General features: G+C 36.1%; 1 protein-coding gene across 2 annotated transcripts; it reads right to left on the bottom strand.

Annotated features, from left to right (window-relative positions):
- Window positions 1-6,711: 6,711 nt before the first annotated feature.
- On the bottom strand, window positions 6,712-11,087 carry LOC115755352 (transcription factor DICHOTOMA-like). Of its 2 annotated transcripts, XR_004017092.2 has the most exons (4): window positions 9,893-11,087; window positions 9,707-9,784; window positions 7,451-7,484; window positions 6,712-6,921 (listed from the first exon to the last, which is right to left on the bottom strand). XR_004017092.2 is itself a non-coding variant. In XM_030694708.2 (3 exons), exons 1-2 carry the CDS (start codon window positions 10,986-10,988, stop codon window positions 9,729-9,731), a joined length of 1,152 nt encoding a protein of 383 aa, XP_030550568.1. In that variant the 5' UTR covers window positions 10,989-11,087; the 3' UTR covers window positions 6,712-6,921; window positions 9,707-9,728. The 2 variants fall into 2 exon arrangements, 1 of the variants encoding a protein (XP_030550568.1); XM_030694708.2 differs by lacking the exon at window positions 7,451-7,484.
- Between the last annotated feature and the right edge of the window lie 9,044 nt (window positions 11,088-20,131).

Here is a 20,131-nt window from a genome sequence, read left to right as displayed (position 1 = left end):
ACCCATCGCCAACCTTTGATCGTCGCCCACCGCAAACCTCTGTTAGCCACCACCCACTACCGCCCGTGATCGCCACCACCCGTTGACCTCCCCTTGCGGCCAACCACCGCCCATAGCCACCCGCCAACCACCTTCGCCGCCCCTACCATCAAGTGCCAACCACCGCCGGCCCCTACCATCAACCGCCGACCACCGCCACCCCTCGCCTCCAACCATCGACCATTGCCCACCCGCCGCCCCAATCTACCACCGACCTCCATCGCCCACTGCCAACCACCACCACTGCTTGCCGTCGCCGCCGAGTCGCCGTCTATGGCCTTAAGAGTAGAAAATAAATAATAATTTTTTATTTTAGGAAAATTAAATAATATTTTTAATAAAAAATATTTTTAAAGAAATTTAAAAGGTGTACAAATGAAGTAGAAATTTTTTGGCCGCCGACAAGAATTTTTCATAGAAAATTTTGTGCTAATAATGTTTCAAAAGTAGAAAATTCAACCGTTACTAAACGAATTTCTCCGATCAGAAATTAACTTATGGAGTAGAAGTAGAAAAATCAACTTCCGCTTCTAATTAAAAGTAGAAAAATTAATTTATGGCTAGAAGTTTATTTTTGAAGTAGAAGTGTTACCGTGCGCGTCTTACTTTACAGTATAGGCAAAGCAAGAAGCAGTGGGTTTTATTTCACACAGTTCACAACAGGCTCTCCACCACACTTTTGCTTCTCTGCTCTTCTCTTCTGTCTGGCCAAGTCACTGTTTCTTCCATGTTCAGATGTTCTCAAGAAGAAGCCTCGTACAAGTATATATTATATACCTTTCTCTCTCTCTCTAAAAGTCATTTCCATTTCGTTGTAACAATTGCATGTAACATTCTCTGTCCGTGAAGATGGCTTGTGATTGATACTGTGGGATACCGTCTTCTGGTGTTTAATTGACATATGTGCAGTTTTAACCATTGATCTTGTATGAAGGAGGCCAAGAATTGGAAAAAAAAAAAAAAAAATTAAATGTCTATTGATGTCAGTTTATGCACATCTCTTTGCCGTTAAAGGAGAGCTTTCGAAAAAAAAAGGGAAAAAAGAGAGAGCTATTTTTTATCCTTAAATTTAGTGCCATTCTTCCGGTGTGAATATGACCAAATATCCAAAAAAACTCCAACTTTAACGTTTGTGATAATTATATCCAATTTTTTTTTTTGTCTCATAAAAAACCTTCAACTTTTACTTTTATCCCAATTCTACAAGTCTAATATAAAAAAAAAAAACGTTCAACTTTAGCATTTGTCCCAATTATATTCGAAACTTTTTTTTTGTTTCATAAAAAACCTCCAACTTTTACTTTTATCTCAATTCTACCACCGTTAGCCTTCTATCCATAATCACCGTTAGTTAATTCTATGTGGCTCGAATTTTTCGTCAAACTTACCAATGAATCTTCGAAATTTATAAACAATAGGTTTTAGGATGACGAAATTTTAGATTGTTCGTCCAAATATCTCAATGTCTAACCGGTTCTTTGGGCTGTTAAGTGCCAAAGAGAATACAAAATGCGTTGTCTTGAGTGACTCTGTATTTTTAGAAAATATGTAGAGGAAGCAAACAATAGAAGAGAAGTTCGAGGGTTTTTTCATGTCAACTTTGCCGAGGTGTTATTTATTAACGACGTGAAAATGACATGTGGGATTAATCAATTGTGATTATGGACGGAAGGCTAACAGTGATAGAATTGGAACAAAAGTAAAAGTTGAAGCTTTTTATGGGAAAAAAAAGTTTTGAATATAATTGGGACATATGCTAAAGTTGAGGTTTTTTTGAGTACTATGCAGGTAGAATTGGGATAAAAGTAAAAATTCGAGGGTTTTTATAGATAAAAAAAAATCTTTTGATATAATTATAACAAATGATAAAATTAAAGGTTTTTTTTGGATATTAGGCCATCTGAATATCTGAAATCACAAAACAATTCCTACTATTGTTTCCTTAAATGTACAGGTAGTGTTTTGCTTAATAGTGCGTAAATAAATTTTATTTTAGCACATAAGTTCATGTCGTATGTAGATTTGATATTTCTGCAATAATCAAGGCCTCCTTTTGTCCTACGACTCTTTTTTTTTTGGTCGAAATTTTTTAGGCTCTTAAATGGTAATATAGAGTATAATGATTTAAAGAAGCAAATTTTACTGATTTCTTTGTTTCTATGACTACAATTACTGTGTCCGATTTTAATTTATTTGGATGTGACTTGAAGCCAGTGCTTAGCATACCATACAACACGGTTTCCTTCATTACTTGCCTTTCTAATGCTAACCGCAATCTTCAGTTCCTGAGAACAAATCATAGAAACTAATTCAGAAACTGGCACGTCCCAAAAGTAAATCTGCCTTGAACATCTAATATTTACCGCAATAAGCTGGACTACTAAGTAAACAAGTCCGTGGGTAAACTGGGGTGCATAGTTGCATAGGATTTAAGGTGACTGGGTAGGAAATTTGCCCTTGCTTTCTAACCTTGGCACTCTTCCCCAACCTTTTGCAAATCCGAATCTAGGTTGTAGATTCTGATAACCAACTCAAAATTTGAGACAAAAGTAGTTGCGCGTTTCTATTGATTACTTACGTGAAATACATTTATGTCAATAATAATATGACCAAACATACCGGTATATTGATAAACTAAAGTATAATCAGTAGCGTGTTTCATCTTATAGCATAACTTGATGTTTCATATCAAAACTTGTAAAGAAATCGAAACAGTACAAGGATTACCACTCACTTAGAATTTTTTTGGTCGAAATTGTCAAATCTTCATTAACTATCAGTTCTTGAGAAAGTAACACTACTAGCATCAAAGGTTCGGTGTAATGTGGTTTTGGACCATTCTCATTCCGTAGGTCAACCTTGCGAGCCTCTTTGCAAGCCCTACCCCTCTCCTTTTCTCTCTACTAATTCGACTCCTTTATCTTTCCCTATCCATTTCTTCGACCGAAAGGGCATTAAATCGTGCCAAGTATGACATGGTTTTGTTGCCTATTAGACCGCTTTGAGCAAGGCAAGAGAACGCGAGGAGCAGCATAGATTGAGGGGATCCCATCTCGGCCTCCTCTCAAGAGGGGAAAGATCGTGATGGAGCCGAGATTGATGAAGGGGTGTGGATGTGAGCGTGAATAAAATGAAAGCATGAAAAGGATTCAGCAGAACGTACGAGCCAACAAAAAAAAAAGCGGGGGCTAATTTGCCTACACTATAGAGGGAAATGGGGTACAATGCGATACGTGCCACTGCCATTAAATATTAGATATTCAGTCCAAGAGAATCAAGGAAGTTAACTGAATCCTGCTTATCACGCAACCCCATTGAAATTGGTCAGACCATGTCTCTCCTCAAGTCTAAACCCTGCGCATCTGTCCAATCCCACTGGTACTTTCAGAAAGATGAGCGAAACATAAAACGACAAAGAGACAAAAGTTAAACAAATCAAACGGAGCTCTTCTTCTTCTTCTTCTTCTTTACTGCCCATTTAACTCACAGGTCAGGTGAAGCAAGAAGCAGTAGTCTTTATTTCACACAGTTCACAACAAGCTCTCCAAAACACTCACTCCTCTGCTCTTCCCTTGAGTCTGGTCATGTCACTGCTTCTTCCCTGTTCAGATGCTCTCAAGAAAGGGCCTCTTACACTTACAAGTACATATACATCTCTCTCTCTCTCTCTCTCTCTCTCTCTCTCTGTTTGTGTGTGTGTGAAAGGTCATTTGCATTTCGTTGTGACAGTTTCATGAAACCTTCTCCGTCCATGAAGACAGCTTTTCAGTGATAAAGTGGGATTCTGTGTTCTGGTGTTAAATTGACGTATATGAAGTTCTAAATAGAGATGATGTATGAAGTAGGCAATCATGTTCTAAATTGACATATATGAAGTTCTAAATACAGAAGCCCAGGATTCTGTGTTCTGTGTTCCTGCATACTCACCCAGGAACCTATCCAATCATGTTGATCCTACGGATCCCATTGGCTTCATAAATTCTAATTGGCAACTTTAGATGAAGCAATTACATTCGAGTATTATCTTCTTGTATCTCAGATGCACTGATTATAGAATAATTGCAACAATTATTCAAATTAGCTCCGGTCGTATCATGTAAGACAGTCAATATCCATGTCAATGAGGTCTATTCAAAGTTGGCCGAAAGACTAGATTGTCAAATAAATATGTATATCACTAAATTGATCAAATTGAAAGGTTTAGGACTGAGTTGACACAAGTGTAATAGGTTTTGGACTTTTTACCAATTTTCTTTTGTCAATGTATCGAATTTTTTTTAGTGCTACATTAATGGATGTTTGTTGTATACAGAATTTGCACAAGTTTTGATTCAAACATGTGGTTCAGATGCGTTTAAATTCACCATAATTTGTCTCGCTTCTAAATATAGCTTTTAGATACCAATTGATGTATACATGTTTTTTTCCTCCAACATAGACATCCTGTTCTATTTGCAGGAATAGAACTTGAAATCCTACTAATTTTCAGTTTTTCCATTTCTATGCAGATGGCTATACTACTAAACGGGGCTCCAGCTGAACTTCTGGAAGGGAAGGTAAACTTTTGACATCAACATAGAAGCAAACTCTACTTTCTAATGTGAAATGAGAAATGGACTGCACATTTACTGTCACATTGATTGCTTTTTGTTAACAATTAACATATCACTCAAATAGTATGGTTTCTTAAAATAAGGGCAAAGGAAGAGAAGTTTAGAAATTGCTCACGCCTTTTCCTCGTTCAAAACTTTGGGACACCTTATGTACAGTGCTTCATTTCGTTATCATACATTTACAAATATTATTGGTCAAAATTCAAATATAACCATGATGAAAGTCCAGAACATCTTCAAAAATTATCTTAAAGAGTTATCAATTTTCAGTTAACTCTGATATCTTCGTCTACCTGAATTAATCAGCACAGTCAACTGTTATGAATTTCCCTGTTTTTCTCTTCCAAAGTGATAACACCCGGCGTACACTTTTAAAAAATTTATAATTATTTTGGTTTAAAAAGGGCTAAAGTCTAATATAAAAAGTTAACATCATAAATTTAATAGCTCTAATTTATCGCCTAATAAAACATGAAATTAAAATAAGTAGAGAGAAACCACTGAACGTGTTACAACTTTTGTGGCTTATGGATCAATATTCACGGGCAGATTGATATATTTTTTTATAAATATTAACAGAATACTTTTCATAAAAATATTTCCATATGTAGTTAAAATTCAATGTCCCATCTCCATTGCTAGTTTTTTTTTTTTTTTTGTGATGACAATTTCCTGCGGGTCCTGCCATAGAGAGAGGATGTACCATGCTCGCTCGTCTTGCAATATGCTTACCAACGATTTGTCCTTTTCATACAAGAATCCCGAAAGCGTTCTTTTGGTCTGAAGTCAATAGGGTAAAGTCCTGTTCGTTGCTACTGGAGTTTGGCGAATTTTGCTGTAAAGGTGATTGAATGAGACTTCCTCAAACTCCTAAATCAAATTGAAATAAAAATAAGATGTCAACATACATGTCCCAGTTTCATTTATTTCGGTTAGTTTAATCTAAGTTTTGGTAAAACATGAATATTGAGTTCTTTAAACATTAAGTTCAAGACGAAGAGAGACAACTATATGTTTTTGCCTTAAATATATACCTTAGTCAAAGAAAAGACCTTGCTAGACCGATGAGAATCCTCCTCCTAATTCTTCTGCTAGGGAACAGTTTTAGGAGAAGGACTTGAAGGTGGGTTGCTAAGAACTTCCCATCGATTTAATGGTCCATAGACAGGGAAAGATCCAAAACTAAACAGATTAAAGCAAAAAAAAAAAAAGAAGTATAGAAGCAAATGAAGGTGTCTTGCTGACTATTAGTGACAAATGTGAGAACTAAAAGAATAATTTACCTGACATTCTTGAGTTTAGGAAGAGAGCAATGCTAGGTATATTAGAATTGGTCTCTACAACTGATATATTTCCTGTTGTGGCTGATTATAAGTAGAGATATAGATAAGAGGGCCATAGCCAACGGCTAATAACAGTCTGTCACATCACTTAATATACCAACTTTGTGAATTGATTTGGGTACACTCGACATCTCTCCTAGAAAAGAGCAATGCTAGGTAGAGTAAAATTGGTATGTTAAGTGATATTGCACAACGTAAGTGAGCATTAAATAAATTGTCCATATTCAAGATAAGATAAGAGTTTAGTCTGACAAACAATTAGATAGATCTGAACTAAATGTGAACAATATACAAATCATTCATGATTTCAGTGGTCTATGATGACTAGTGTCAAATTGAGTTGCAGGGGGCGTTTGGAAATTCAAGCCGGTTGGATTTTATTTCATTCTTGGGGTATGACGAGGCACCTTGTGTCCATTCGGTCAATCGATTAAATTCACATAAGAACCTTATCTTTCCACTTCGATTTTTTTTTCCTGTGAAATGTCTGTTGTTTTTTAATTCACATTCCTCTAAGGGGTGTCTATGTAATTTCCAAATGTGCAAGGTGCAGCAATGTTCATAAAGTTTTGAGGCCAAGTTAGAGTAATTAGTCTTAATTACCTATCAATAATTGATTAGACCTACGCTACACCTTGCTAAGACATACACAGTCAAATATGTGAAATATCAACGAATTATGAAATACATGAGATATCACATATGTAGATCTAGAGAAACAGGCAAAGCTGAAAATGGTAATTTCAAGCTAATGATTTCAAAGGGTAGATTGACCCAGATAAATATTCAACATCCAAATGAATACATCTGATTATTACAGATACGCAATTCATAAATAAGTCAATGCACATTTTCCAGACGACGACACTAATTGATATACCACACGTTGGAGACCCATACCGTCTTGTGGATCCAAATCTCATTCCCTGCAATCAAGATCAGAACACCTTTCTATTATTAAAAAAATTTGTGTAGAGAGGAATTTGTCAAGCAATAATGATGATTTGAACGTGTTCAGTTGCGTGATCTAAGGTCAAACACAAGCAAAAATCAAACAGTCCGAAACATAGTAAATGCCACAGATTTAGAAAATAAGATTTTAACAGATATGATCAATGAGCAAACAAGGCCTCCCATGATCAGTCGGCCGAAAAGACAAAGGGCTTGACCAAACAATTTCCTTCTCAGCCAAGCCCTCTGGCAGCCTTGGCCCAATCAACACGGAAGTTTAATAGGTTTTAAGCATGGACGAGTCTAGCAAAGGACTTTTAAGCCAGTCCTAAGTCCAACCATCCGTGGGCTAGGTCTAGATTCTAGAAAGCAAATAACATTTGTTATACTTTTCTTAAATCAGCATCATTTGATTAGATTAGCAATGTCGGCATATGTTAATCCGTTGATTAGGTCTAGATTCTAGTAAGCAAATAACATTTCTATTAGTTGTGAATTACCGACACAAGGGGTTTGCTTTTCTCCCACACAACTTTTTCTAACCAAAAAAAAACAAAAAACAGATGATTGTTCTGTAGGTATGATGTTTGTGGAGGAAAAAATTGCACCTCAAGTCCTAAATTCAGCTAGGGAGTGCATGGAGTCCTAAACCTTTCAGTTAATTCACTCAAATGAATCTTTGCCAAAGAGTGTAATCGAGTCTTAAACTTTTCAATTGTGTTTTGATTGTCACTGAAATATGCAACTAAGTTATGAAGCTTTTGTTAAGAAATCCAATTTTAGGATGCCCAGATAAGCATTTTTTAAAGTGACATTACACAATCTTAGATACTATATATCAAAAGAACTTGATTATAGTTTATGACAAAAAGATATTAGAACTTAATTGAATCAAAATTTAAAGTTTTAGGACTTGATTGCATTCCTACACAAGTTTTAAGATTTCCAATACATTTTTAACTTTTAAAGTATGTAGAGTAGTGGTCTAATCAAGCCAAGCTACCTGTGAATTTCCTTAAACTTCATTCATAAATCTCTTGACTCAAATCTTCTTGAGTTCCAAACCAAAAAAAATCTTCTTGAGTTCGATTGGTTAACTTGAGTAGTTAAGAGTATCGACCTTGAATATGAAAATACCAATAAAAGAGATCTCAAAACCAATTAAGTAGTTGAACTTTTTTGTATTCTAACTGCATGTAAAAATTTGATGTAACTGAAAGAACTTATTGGTCATGCTTTATAGAATATATACAAAGAATTTGAAATCAAGACTCAACTTAGATTAAAGGTATCCTTTAGTCAAGTCATGTCATGACATGACTGTAGCTTATTTTCAAGCGTGAGAAACGGAGCTTGATTAAGTTCGAGTCAAGTAATCGAGATGTGCATAATCTAGATGAGTAGCATTGGACTATATTATACCATGTCGATTCAGACTCAATTTCATCACACCCTAGTATTGAAGAGCATAAAGGGTTTTATTAATTTTTTTTTCATTTATGTGATTGTTTATCAGTTCTTTCAGGGATCTAATAGTTATATTTGGTGCTCATAATTCACAATTAACAATATTAGGTCACTAATGCCCCCAAAAACAATAGCAACAAAAAAAAGTAGGCCACATTTTATGGTGTTCCCTTCTAGTCAGGTATAGGTAGTTTTCTGAATGACAGGCAAGATGGTTGTGAAGGAGCTTTTGTAGCTGCAATCAAGTCTCAAGAAGAAATCAATAAATTCAGAATCAAATAGAGAAGATAAGCGAAACATGAACTGTGCCCTTCAATTTGATTTTCTCTTCGTGTTTATAAAGCATCGAAACTGTCTAATGACTTTCTATGTTGGATTCCTAAATAACTATGGCCTAAAACAACGTGATCTTCTTGTAGAGTCTTAATAGTGAGCATTCAAAAGTTGTAAACATTTCTGTCATCAGGCATGTAATTAGGTAGAATAATTTGTTTATAGTCTGTCTTTGTTCCAAGGTTGAAAGATCAGACATAGGTTTGTGTTTTTCTGACAACATGGGGTATGCGAGACTTTGGCATGACTAATCCCTAAATTTATCCGCAAATAATCCCATTACATGCTTCGAGTAAGGCTTCATATAGAGGGCGGCATGCAAGGCTCAGTTTAATTACTCTGAGGTGGAAACACTTGAGTAAACTAGATACCACATACAGTTTTAGAAGCCAACCCAGGCTACCATTACTAGAGTAAGATGGATTAAATCACTCCAAACTCCAGACATGCATGGTTAATGATAACATGGACAACGTTCAACATTTCGGAGTCACAAAACATGGGTAAATCTTAAAATCTTTCGATGTTGCAATCTATTTGTCAGAGTCAGTTGGAACAAGGAATTTAACCTTAATTTGTTCCTTCAAGATGGAGATGCATATTTCTTTCTGTCCCTTTAATTCTGTTTGACATGGCTCAATTTGACTTAAGTTTAAAAACCCTTCACCCTTCAGCAACATGGCAAGCTTAATAAAGTTGCATTTTCTGGAGAATCTTAATGGTTGAACCAAGAATCTAAACCAGCTTTACCATGTTATACAATATAGAGCATCGTGGCAGATTTAGATTCAGAATGACCCCTCATTAGGTAGACATAATTCCACATATTACTTCCATTAAGCAACTTGATGGTAGGAAATCTTAGGATAACGAAGCAAAAGGAGCTCAACGAGGCAAAAAAGGGCAAAAAAAAAAAAAGAAAAGAAAAAAAAGAAATGATCAGAACATTCCACAACTTACTTGGGTTCATGTATTGCCCTTCTTATAGTAGACTATAGCTGTTTGGAGAATCCCACCGCTTTCCACATACCAGAACCCCTGTATTTTCATTTTAGGAAAACAAAACATTAAAATCCGACTGAATTTAATGAACAAAATTTGAAGTTACTGAGGAGAATGTTCTGTTCTTTTAAACAAGTTAATTACCTGATGAAAAGTTCATGTTGGTGAATGAAGAAATGGTTGATTGAGCAATTGCGGGGATGATGTCCCAGTTTTGATGAGTTACATCGTAGTTGTAAAATTGGCTATCGTTGTGATTGTCGCAGATCGCATCTTTCCCAACAATTTCTAAGTTTTTCTGGTAATTGTTAATGATGACAGAACTTTGCTTCAGCTTCCTATCGATCAGAACAGATTGCTCAATATCAACCTCCTCCTGATGATCACCGAATGTCTGGCGGTCAGCTTGCAATTGAACATGATGATTTGATTCGTCGTCTTCACTAGCGACCTGCAGATCAGGGCATAGTTTCTTGGACTGGTTATGGTGACAAAGCCTTGTGTTGTGGCTCATTTTTGCTCTGGTCCTAGCCCTTGCCCTAGCCCTTGCCCTTGCCCTAGATTCTTTAGCCAAAACATGAAGACCACCATCTCCATTTGATGACACCATCTTGAACGTCTCTTGGTGGTTAGAGTCTCCTCCCAGCACTGACCTCTTGTCATCCATCGGAATTACGCCATCCCCAGCGATCACAACCCTTGCCGAAACCGCCTGATCGCACTCGGAAGTAGAACAAGACCAGCCCTTCTCATTGTCGACCGGCCCAAGGACGGAGCCCTTGCACTTGGCCTTGGCCAGATCCTTGATGGCCTTCCTCGACTTGGTAAGGAGCCACTCTAGGGTTTTGCTCGCCTTGTCGAACCCTAGCATGTCCTGGAGGTCGAAGAACCTGCGCGAGATCTCGATCGAGAGCCTCACCCTCCGGTCCCGGAGGCCCTGCGCGGTGCATATCTTGCTGTGCCTGTCCCTCTTCATGGGTTTGTTAGCTGGGAGTGATGAGCTCACTTCCCCACCATTCTTGGGGCTCCCCATGTCAATTGGAGCATCAGTAATTAGGGGGAAAATGTGGTTGTTGGGCAAGAACAAGTGGTGATCTGTGAAGTGCATTTGGTGGTGGAAGAGGATGGTTTGGTTGATTATCTCTTGGTTTGTGGGAGGAGGTGAGGTGGTGGGGAGTGATGGAGAGAGAAGGTAGTGAAGATGGTTGGGATTGTTGTTGGTCATTACAGTTGGGAACATAATGTGTTTGAATGTGTCTCTGTATTTTTGGGTTCTCGGACAACCTTTTGAAACACAAAGCGACCAAAGAACCCTAGATTTTTGTCATAGAAAGGAAAAGAGAGCTCTCAAGACCCCATTTTTATTCTCCTCCAGGCTCGCTTGGGTGCTGCAGAGAGAAAAAATGGCTGAGAGCGACAATCATGTGACATTGTTACCTCTTCAGTGCACATTTGAGAGAGAGAGAGAGAGAGAGAGGGAGAGAGAGAGCCCAGATGATTGAACACTCTTGTGATGAAGATGTACGGCTCGTTTAGTGGTGGGTGAATGGACCCGGTTGGCGTGCTTTGTCGCTTAGATAATCCGACAAAAGCTTTGCTTAGGGCTTTGCTCGGAATTTAAACACTAGAGGGGACAAACTCAGGAAAAATTAAATGAAAAAAGAAGAAGAATTGTCATGTGATGATGTCTAGAAGTTGAGCATTATTAGTTCCTTCCAGGAGAAACATATTGACCTGATATCATATGCTAATGTTCTAATTTCTACCGAGGGAATGAAGTAGCTCATCTCTTACTTGACAATTAAGTGCATTTTCACTTGATTGACTTCTTTAAGTCAACGCTATCTAATATTAACAGATGTGCTCAATAATATTCAATGCTGAATAATTTGATTTTCATCCCTTGATTAAATTATCAAAAAGAACTTTGGACCAACCATAATTTATTCAAAGCGGTACATTTCAAGAGATAAAGCAGATTACGTTAGAGATATAACGAGTCTGCATATAATTTTTTTTAAAAAAAGTTAAACTATTAAGGGTAAAATCAGATTAGATGTGGTGTGGTCCAGACTCCAGAAAGATGGTTGCTGTAAACACGATTAGATAAGTTAAAGACCGTCTCTTTCGCCACTAAATGGGGGAGCAGAACCCTAGTGACATTCCACCATAGGGATCTATGACAAGCCTATTAACTTTTAAGCCTGTTAAATCAAAAGAGAAAGCTGTCGAAGTTACTGTAGAGCGAGGATTTTTTTGGTATGACGCAACAAATAAGGATTAATCAGCTAAATCAAATCAGATTTATGACAGAATATTGATGCTGAAACTGCACGTGCAAGCTAGGAAAGCAAGGAGATGAAGAGAACAGTGATGGCGTTTTGGGCTCTTCAAAGGGCAGGAGCTATTTTTCTCTTTTTAAATTTTTATCTCTATATAAAGCTGTTTATATGTTTGTGTGCGTAGGCCGTAACTTCGTAACACGGGTGTCCCTCAGGGCATTGTGGTTACGAAGTATTCTCATATCATTGTAATTTGAGTTTGGTTCTACCTATCTCCAAATAGAATCTTCTAAACTTATTTAATATCGGTCCGAGACCGACCCTCAAGGCCTTCCACATTCTTACCATATTATTTTTTATAGAAAATACCAGAAAGTCTTATGGAGGCTTAGCTTCCTACTTTATGTTAAATCTTTTAAGGATATGTTCATATCCGCTATATATATGTGTGTGTGTAGGCTGTGCAAGTCGAGTAAAGATTTTCATGAGTAGATGTGCTTCTGACTAAATTAGCACCTTCATTTAAAAGGACAAAATTTGGATAGAAAAAGTAGTTAATACTACAAAATATCTAAATTAATAGATTTGTGACAAACTTATCTCAAATTAGTTTTTTGATCATCAAAAATCCTAAATTGGTATACTTGTGATAAATTTATTTTCCGTTAATTTTTGTTATATTTTACCGTCAAATTACTAAGTTAGATAATACGTGGCGATCGATGGATATGCCATTTTGGAGTTCTTATAATCCGTTTGTCACAAGTGTATCGGCTTGAGATTTTTCGTGGTATTGACTCAATTTTAAAAAAAAAACTAATAGAGGGTAAATTTATTTTTTATCGCTTTGGAAGTTTTAGTAGTAAAAAAATTAATATGAGATAAATTTATCACATATGTATCGATTCGAGATTTTTCATGATTAAAAAATTAATTTGTATTAAATTTATTATAGGAGTATCGATTTGAGATTTTCGTTATATTAATTTTAGGAAAAGAAAAATCTTTTAGTGGCTAATTTGTGGCTTCAACTTTCAACTGACTATTGCGGCCGCTAGTCAAAAAGCAGTTAGTAAAATTCAGCGACCTATCTATCTTTCAAGGAGGTCATTGCGAAAATAAATGTGTGCGTCTGTTCCCTTTTTTTTTTTTTTTTTTAAAGAGAAATGATGCGAAACCCATTTATTTTCGATATTTATTTTGCATGATTTGAAATAAACTAGGTAATTGATTTAAATGATTGGAGTTGATATGTGGATCCTTGCCCTAAGTTGTCATACGAAAGTGACAATAGGTTTTGCATTTATTGGCTTTAGATAGGATAAACATATTCGCCCGTCTCTTTACCAAAAAAAAAAAAAAAAAAAAAAAAACATATTCGCCCGTTTAACCCATTGATCGGTGGTCGAGTTGGTTTGAGTTAAGTTCCTTTCACGAGAGGTCCTGGGTTCAAAACTCTTCGGCACTAGTGTCTTAAGTGGGGGGTCGTGGTGGTGGGCTCCTGCCCTAGCCCCTCCCGAGGACTAGTCGTGCTCCACCGCCGTGTATATAAAAAAAAAAAAAAAACATATTCGCCCGCTTATTTACCAAAAAAAAAATAATAATAATATTCGCTCGTATCTAGTCTCTCCGAGGAACAGTCGAGGTGCACGCAAGCTAGCCCGGACACCTAGATTATAAAAAATAAATAAAAACATATTTGTCCGTATTGTGACTAGTCTTAGTTGCATGAATCACCCGCGTGAAGTACTGCCTTTTCCATTGGTTCTCATATTCGTTAAAAGAACAACCACTCTACATGTTTTTTTTTTTTTGTTAAGCAAAAAGTTTATTGTGACTTCAATTTGCAAATGAGGTAGGACAAATGAGAGTGGACAGTAATAGAAGGAACATTGCTAAATTAAGCGTGGTCCGTTATATAAGTTATTATCTGTTCTTTGCTAAAATGATACAAAGCAGGTGTGAGTGCTTCTATTAGTAGAATACTCGTACTTTAGCGTTAAAATTACGGCCCAATTCCTATAAAAAGCACTAACTTCAACTCAAGTTCCAATTCTAACCCGATTTTTTTTTATCATAAAAATGTGCCAACTTTATCTCGGGTCTCAATTCTGGCCCGAACTTTGTTATCTTTTATAAATGAAAAAAAAAAAAAACACCAACTTCAGCTCGTGGTTCAATTCTAACTTGAACTTTTTTTCTCATGAAAATGCATAAATTTTCAGTTGGTACCCAAATCTCAGTTGATACCTTTTTTTTTTTTGATAACCAAGGTGTCCGCGCAGTCGGCGAGCTATGGCTCAAACCAGCGGTGGAGCACGACTATTCCTCGGGGAGGGGCTAGTACAGCATCCCACCACCACGACCCCCTGCTTAAATCACCGACGCCTACGAGTTTCGAACCCAGGACCTCTCATGAAAGGAACTGGGCTAAAACCATCGTGGCCACCGATGGGTGGATCTCAGTTGATATCTTTAATAGTCGTCAAGTTCATTTTTTCTCTCACGAACCCAATTACTTTTTTTTTTTCTGTTCTTTTTACTTTTTGGTGGGAAGATCATTAACCATATGGAAAGTACTTTAATTGCAAGTGACTGTGTTGATTGCCGTCAATGATGGGAATTTTCATGGAGAAGAAATTTGTTTCTGTTATAAAAAAAAAAAAAATTCACTGAGAAGTATCGCGGGGTGCCTAGCGAAGGTATTTTCTTACATTCTTGTCATGGATTGGAATTACCCTAATCGATCTTGTACATGCTGCTTTTGGGGTGCCGCTAATGAGTTAAGGGACCACGAAGCTCTAGAGTAATTACATCCTTCAACCATGCGATATTCAAAGATGAATTGGTTCTTGGATGCTGAACTTCATTAGTCTTCCACTCATTCTAGAGGAAGTCAATACTTTCCTTGACTGACGAGATTCATATAGTTCACCGAAGATTTTCTTGCTTGGGGATGAGGTGGACCAGTCGGAGATCGCGAAGCTGATTCGGAGATCGCCCGATGCCAATTCCAAAAAAGAAGTGAGATGGAGAAGAAGCTTAGTTCTGCAGGTTTTTGGGCAATTCAACACAAGGAAGGCTGACCAGCTGAGCTAAAGCTAAAGTTCTATCAAAGAGAGCTTGTAAGGTTTTGTCGAAATTTTCACCACCATCCTAGGAGTCGCACCACTTGTTTCATATACTTGGCATCTCCAGCACCACCGATGCCGATAACCACCCACACGCACCTCTGCAACCAACACGATGCTCAACCCAATGGTGGTAGCCGTCAAGTCAATGGTGATCAGAGGAGAGAGACGTTGTGTTGGTCGCGGAAGCATTAGGTTGAGTGACACAATCTTGGAGGCTCTCGTTCGCCGGATATGGCGGCGGATGATACTTGCAAAAGTGGCAGGTGCGTCCGGAGAAGAGGCTGAAATAGAATGATATACGAGGTGGTGGCATCTTTGGACTCCACTAGGAAGAGGGCGATGAAGATGGCAAACATGGGTTGATGAAAGTATTGAAGGTGTTTGCGTTGTAATATTACTTTGAAGTTTGGACATTTTCTAGTGTCGCCATGTTCATTATTAGATGATCAGATACTTTAATCTGTAACGAGAGAACAAGAGTTTACCTATGGTCAGATAGGTTCAGACATTCTCAATTTCTTGCCTTCTTTTTATAGGTATCTTAATCGCTTTATAGCACTTGGAGCTAATTGCATTGCATACTTTACAACAGAGGTAACGTACACACGCTTCCTTATCCCCACTTGTCATGTCATGATCGACAATTTTGTCTCTAAAAATCGCAGGGAGACAGCCTTGGGATGACTGAAAAACTTGTCCAATGCTCAAACTCGTGGAGTCCGGAGTACACTCCAAGCCCAAGCTCAACCGAAATGTTATCTTTGGATGTACATTGTTGGATAAATAGTTGTATTTCTATCGGATGATAACTAATTTAGTTTTACCTAAGCTCCTTTTGTGACAAAAAAAAAAAAAATTCTTTTGTGTTTTTATGTATAGATGTGATCACCCAATTCACTCAAGTATATATGTCAACAATAGATATTTAGGGAATGCACGATAAGATTATGACTCAGGGGTTTAGCTATGACATCCTCGGCCTGCCGGTACTCTAGCTCTCCTTAACGAAAAACTCACCAAAAAATCATAAATTTATTGCACTTGTACCAATTCATTTGTAAACCTTTCAATTATGCTAATTTAGTCATAAATATTTCAATTGTGTCAATTTCGTCCTAAACATTTAGCGATTTGTCAATTTAGTCCTAAACATTATATATATGTTTATCAATTTTGTTTTTTGGTCAATATTGCCAGGATAACGCTAATGTGGCAGTATAGTCAATGTCGGCCATCCTATGTACCACAGGTGGTGCTAGCATAGATAATTTTTGAAATTTTTAATTAATTAATTTATTTTTTACTTTCTTCTCTTTTCTTTTGTCTTTCCAAATCTAGGTGAGAATTATACCCAATTAAAAGGTCTAAAACTAAATTGTAAATTTTGAAAGGTTTAGGACTAACTTAAATAAATTGAAAGGTTTAGAACTGAATTGACGTAAGTGCAATAGGTTTATGACTTTTTTGATAATTGTTTCATCCTTAACTTGCGATTGACAATTGCCTTTTTTTCAAGTACTTGCATTTGTGCGAGGCGACAAATTTCATTTGTAGACCCAAATGAAGAATTTTTGTATTTAACATATGTAGAAACCTTCAATACTTTTTTCGTCATATTACTTTAGTAAATGGCTTTCATTATTGTGCAAAACATCATGAACGTAAGAAAATCCTAACGTTTAAAAAGAGTATAAAATTGGTGCGTGTAATCTATTAAAAGTATCCATTGGGCACGTGGTCCTGTGGTAAAGGAATTTGGGGGAATGGAGACATTTAGTTTCAAGTGTTGAGTTCGATTTCCATACTCTCTATAAACAGGCAAAACAAAAGATCAAGAGAACTATTAAAAATGAAAACATTAACAATATCCATGATGAATTGTGAACAGACACCAAAAAGTTAATTTAGGAACAATTTTCTGTGCATGTATAACATTGTAAAACAATAACAAAAGCTAAAATATTCAAAACCTTACGTCATTTTGCACTACCTTACGGCAAAAATTGTTAGCCTTTGTAAAACATCGCAAATTTTACAAGACTCTGGAATAATAAAGAATGACGTTCGAAACTACGTTATAACGAAAAAAACGCGGAGAACATTTAAATATTAGGGTATTCGATAATCTATCATATTTTGCATCTTTTATGACAATTTTATATGCCATTTATTGTAAAACTTCGTGAGCTTTAGAAATTAAGATATTTAAAAATACGACCTTCAGGAAATGTGCAATGATGGAACGTTCTAAGCTTTTGTAAAATGTTGTAAAGTATAAGAGATAATATCCTCTACGTATTCATACATTTTGTACTTTTTTTTTTGGGGTCAAAATGACGTTTTGTACTTTACTACAAGGAAATTTTGTGAAACTTTCAAAAACATTGTTAATTATTAGAGATTAGAATATGCTAACCGAATTTCAAAAAAAATATGAAAAAATTATATGCTAATTTGTGTGTCAACATTTATACATCATGAACGTTCCAGTTGTCTCTCAATAAAAAAAAAAATCAAAGTGCATTGGTTACAAAATTTTGATTGATCAAAATATAAATTATTATTTACACCTAGATTCGAAATATTACCCAAATTTCAAAACATAATTGAAAGCTACATGTGAATCTTATATCAATATTGGTATTTAATGATATTTTCAAGCGTTTCAAGTTAAAGAAAAGTCAAAGTACGTCCATCCAACAAAATTATATCAAGCCAAAAGCCAAATATATAGAATCTATTCAGACTCGCCCGAAGGCAATTGAGAACTAGCATAATGAATTGGTGGAAATATTTTCGTTGCACTCGTGAGGCTTTTTGCTTATGACAGTTGTTCATCTTTATTGGGGAACTACTTAATTGCACATACGTGATAATTTCCTTGCGACCTTTTGTACAAGCTATGACAAAAAGTTATACGATGGAATATTATACCACGAAACGTAGTAAACCTATTTAAAATGTCATAAAGATAAATTTGAGATAGTGGTATCACTTTGGGGTCTTTGGGTCAAACATTAGGTCGGATTAAAAATGTGTAGTACCACTTTTTAGGTTTTTCTATGATATTAGCACTGGCGAATAAAATATAATATCTAATGATTTCATTTTATTTCTTAACGTAATTTCAAATGTCAAAAAAGGAAAAGACATGAAAGTTACTAAAAACTTGACAATAAACTTTATATTCAATTTTATAAGGTAAGGATCTAAAAGGCAATTTATGACCTACATCATTTTTTTTTCCCAAAAGATTACCATTTGTTTTCACAGTTACAGTATAATAAGGAAAATTGCTAGGATGAGATTTTATTTGCAATTTACTAACGAAAAGGAAAATCATGGTCATCAAAACGTAGCCCTCACTCAGTTAGTGATATTTAAGGAAAGCTAAGTGACTTTTAGGCTGTATTTGTTTCTTGAAAAATAAATTATTTGAAATATATTTACGAACGTTTGTATCACTTACAAAAATAAATGAACAAAATATTTTTGTCGGCCACAAAAAAGTTTAGACTTAAATCGTTGTCAATAATGAAAACGTTGTCCATTGGCTAATTATTTTAAGCAATACAAGTGGTCAATTTTTGAAAAAAAATTTAAGTCATTTTATGCGAAACAAACAATTATGAGGACATTGTTCATTTAAGTTACTAACTATCAATTATGAGGACTTACAAGAAAATTTATTGCTGTGGAGAATAATTACAACATATACTTATCATTTCGACAAATAATTTAGTTCCATTAGGGTCGTGTCACATAGTAATTGAACATCAATATTGTAATTCCCCTCAACTGGTCATGACCAAGGGATTGTCCCAGAAAGCTAAAATAGAAGTGCCAAAAATTTAAGCACTCAACTTTAAGTATTGAAAATCGAAATAAAAAGGTGTTTGGTTGTAATTGAACAATGATCATTGAATATTATTGATTTCTTACCTTAAATGAAATTGTAATAATTTTTTTGAAAAAATTCTAAATAAGGGCCCAAAGTACTCTCATTTTCTCAAATAAGAGCCTAAAGTGAATCTCATTTCAAATAAGGGCTCGAAAGGCCTTCATTGTCTCAATAAGGACCTAAAGGGTCTTCATTGTCTCAAATAAGAGCATATAGTCGATATTATTTCAAATAATGTCCTAAAGTAGATATATCAGCCTCAAATAAGGGTCTAACCTAAGGGTATTTTAGTCTTTACATTTTGTTTATTTTTTTCTTCTTATTTTCATTTTTTCTTTCATTTTGGTTGGTGGTCGGCCTCTAGCAATAGGCGGCCACTAGCATTGCTTGGATAGGGTTAGGCGAGAGCCACCCTCACTAGCTACGGACGAGGCCAGTGAGGGACAACCTCAAGAGAGGGTTGCGTTAGCCGGGCCCTCGCTTGGGGCGGCAAGAGCTTGGACGAAGCGAGGTCATTTCTGGCGAGGGCCAATAGGCCCTCATCTCTAGTCGGCGAGGTCGTCGGTCTTAGCCGAGTCGCCGGCCACCTCGTCGGCCATGGTTGATGCCCTATCGATAGTGGGGCGATGGCTAGAAGGGAGGGCAACCCTCTTGCCTATATTTCCTTTTTTTAAAATTTTTTTTTTAAAAATTTTAATTAAAAATTATGTTAAAATTACATTTAACAAAAATGCCCTTGATTGGTTGGTCGGGCTGGAAAATCTAGCTCTTATTTGAATAGCCATGGCCACTTCAAGCCTTTATTTGAAACTATCATGCTACTTCAAGCCTTTATTTGAAATAAGAACCACTTCAAGTCCTTTTTTGAGAAAATGAAAATACTTCAAGCCTTATTTGAAATTTTTTTCTTTTTTTCTTTTGGAGACTTTAGCAATATAATTGGCAAGATTTAGTTTCCATCAATTACTTTTTCTACTTAATGATTTAAGTGACCATTCCTTAATTTTTCTATTAAGTAATATTTATACTTGATTAAGTCTTTTAACTCAATGTTAATTATAGTCAT

This window comes from Rhodamnia argentea, chromosome 8, assembly GCF_020921035.1.
Source record: "Rhodamnia argentea isolate NSW1041297 chromosome 8, ASM2092103v1, whole genome shotgun sequence".
NCBI classification, from domain to species: domain Eukaryota; kingdom Viridiplantae; phylum Streptophyta; class Magnoliopsida; order Myrtales; family Myrtaceae; genus Rhodamnia; species Rhodamnia argentea.
The sequence above is the reverse complement of the archived record's forward strand: the minus strand, read 5'-3'. Positions and strand labels throughout refer to the sequence as shown.

Bases quoted from the DNA above. Each gene is read 5' to 3' on its own strand.
- LOC115755352 (XM_030694708.2), bottom strand. From the start codon at position 10,988: ATGTTCCCAACTGTAATGACCAACAACAATCCCAACCATCTTCACTAC. The intron at 9,785-9,892 runs GTAATTAACTTG...ATGAAAATACAG, and splicing joins CAACATGAACTTTTCATCAG to GGGTTCTGGTATGTGGAAAG.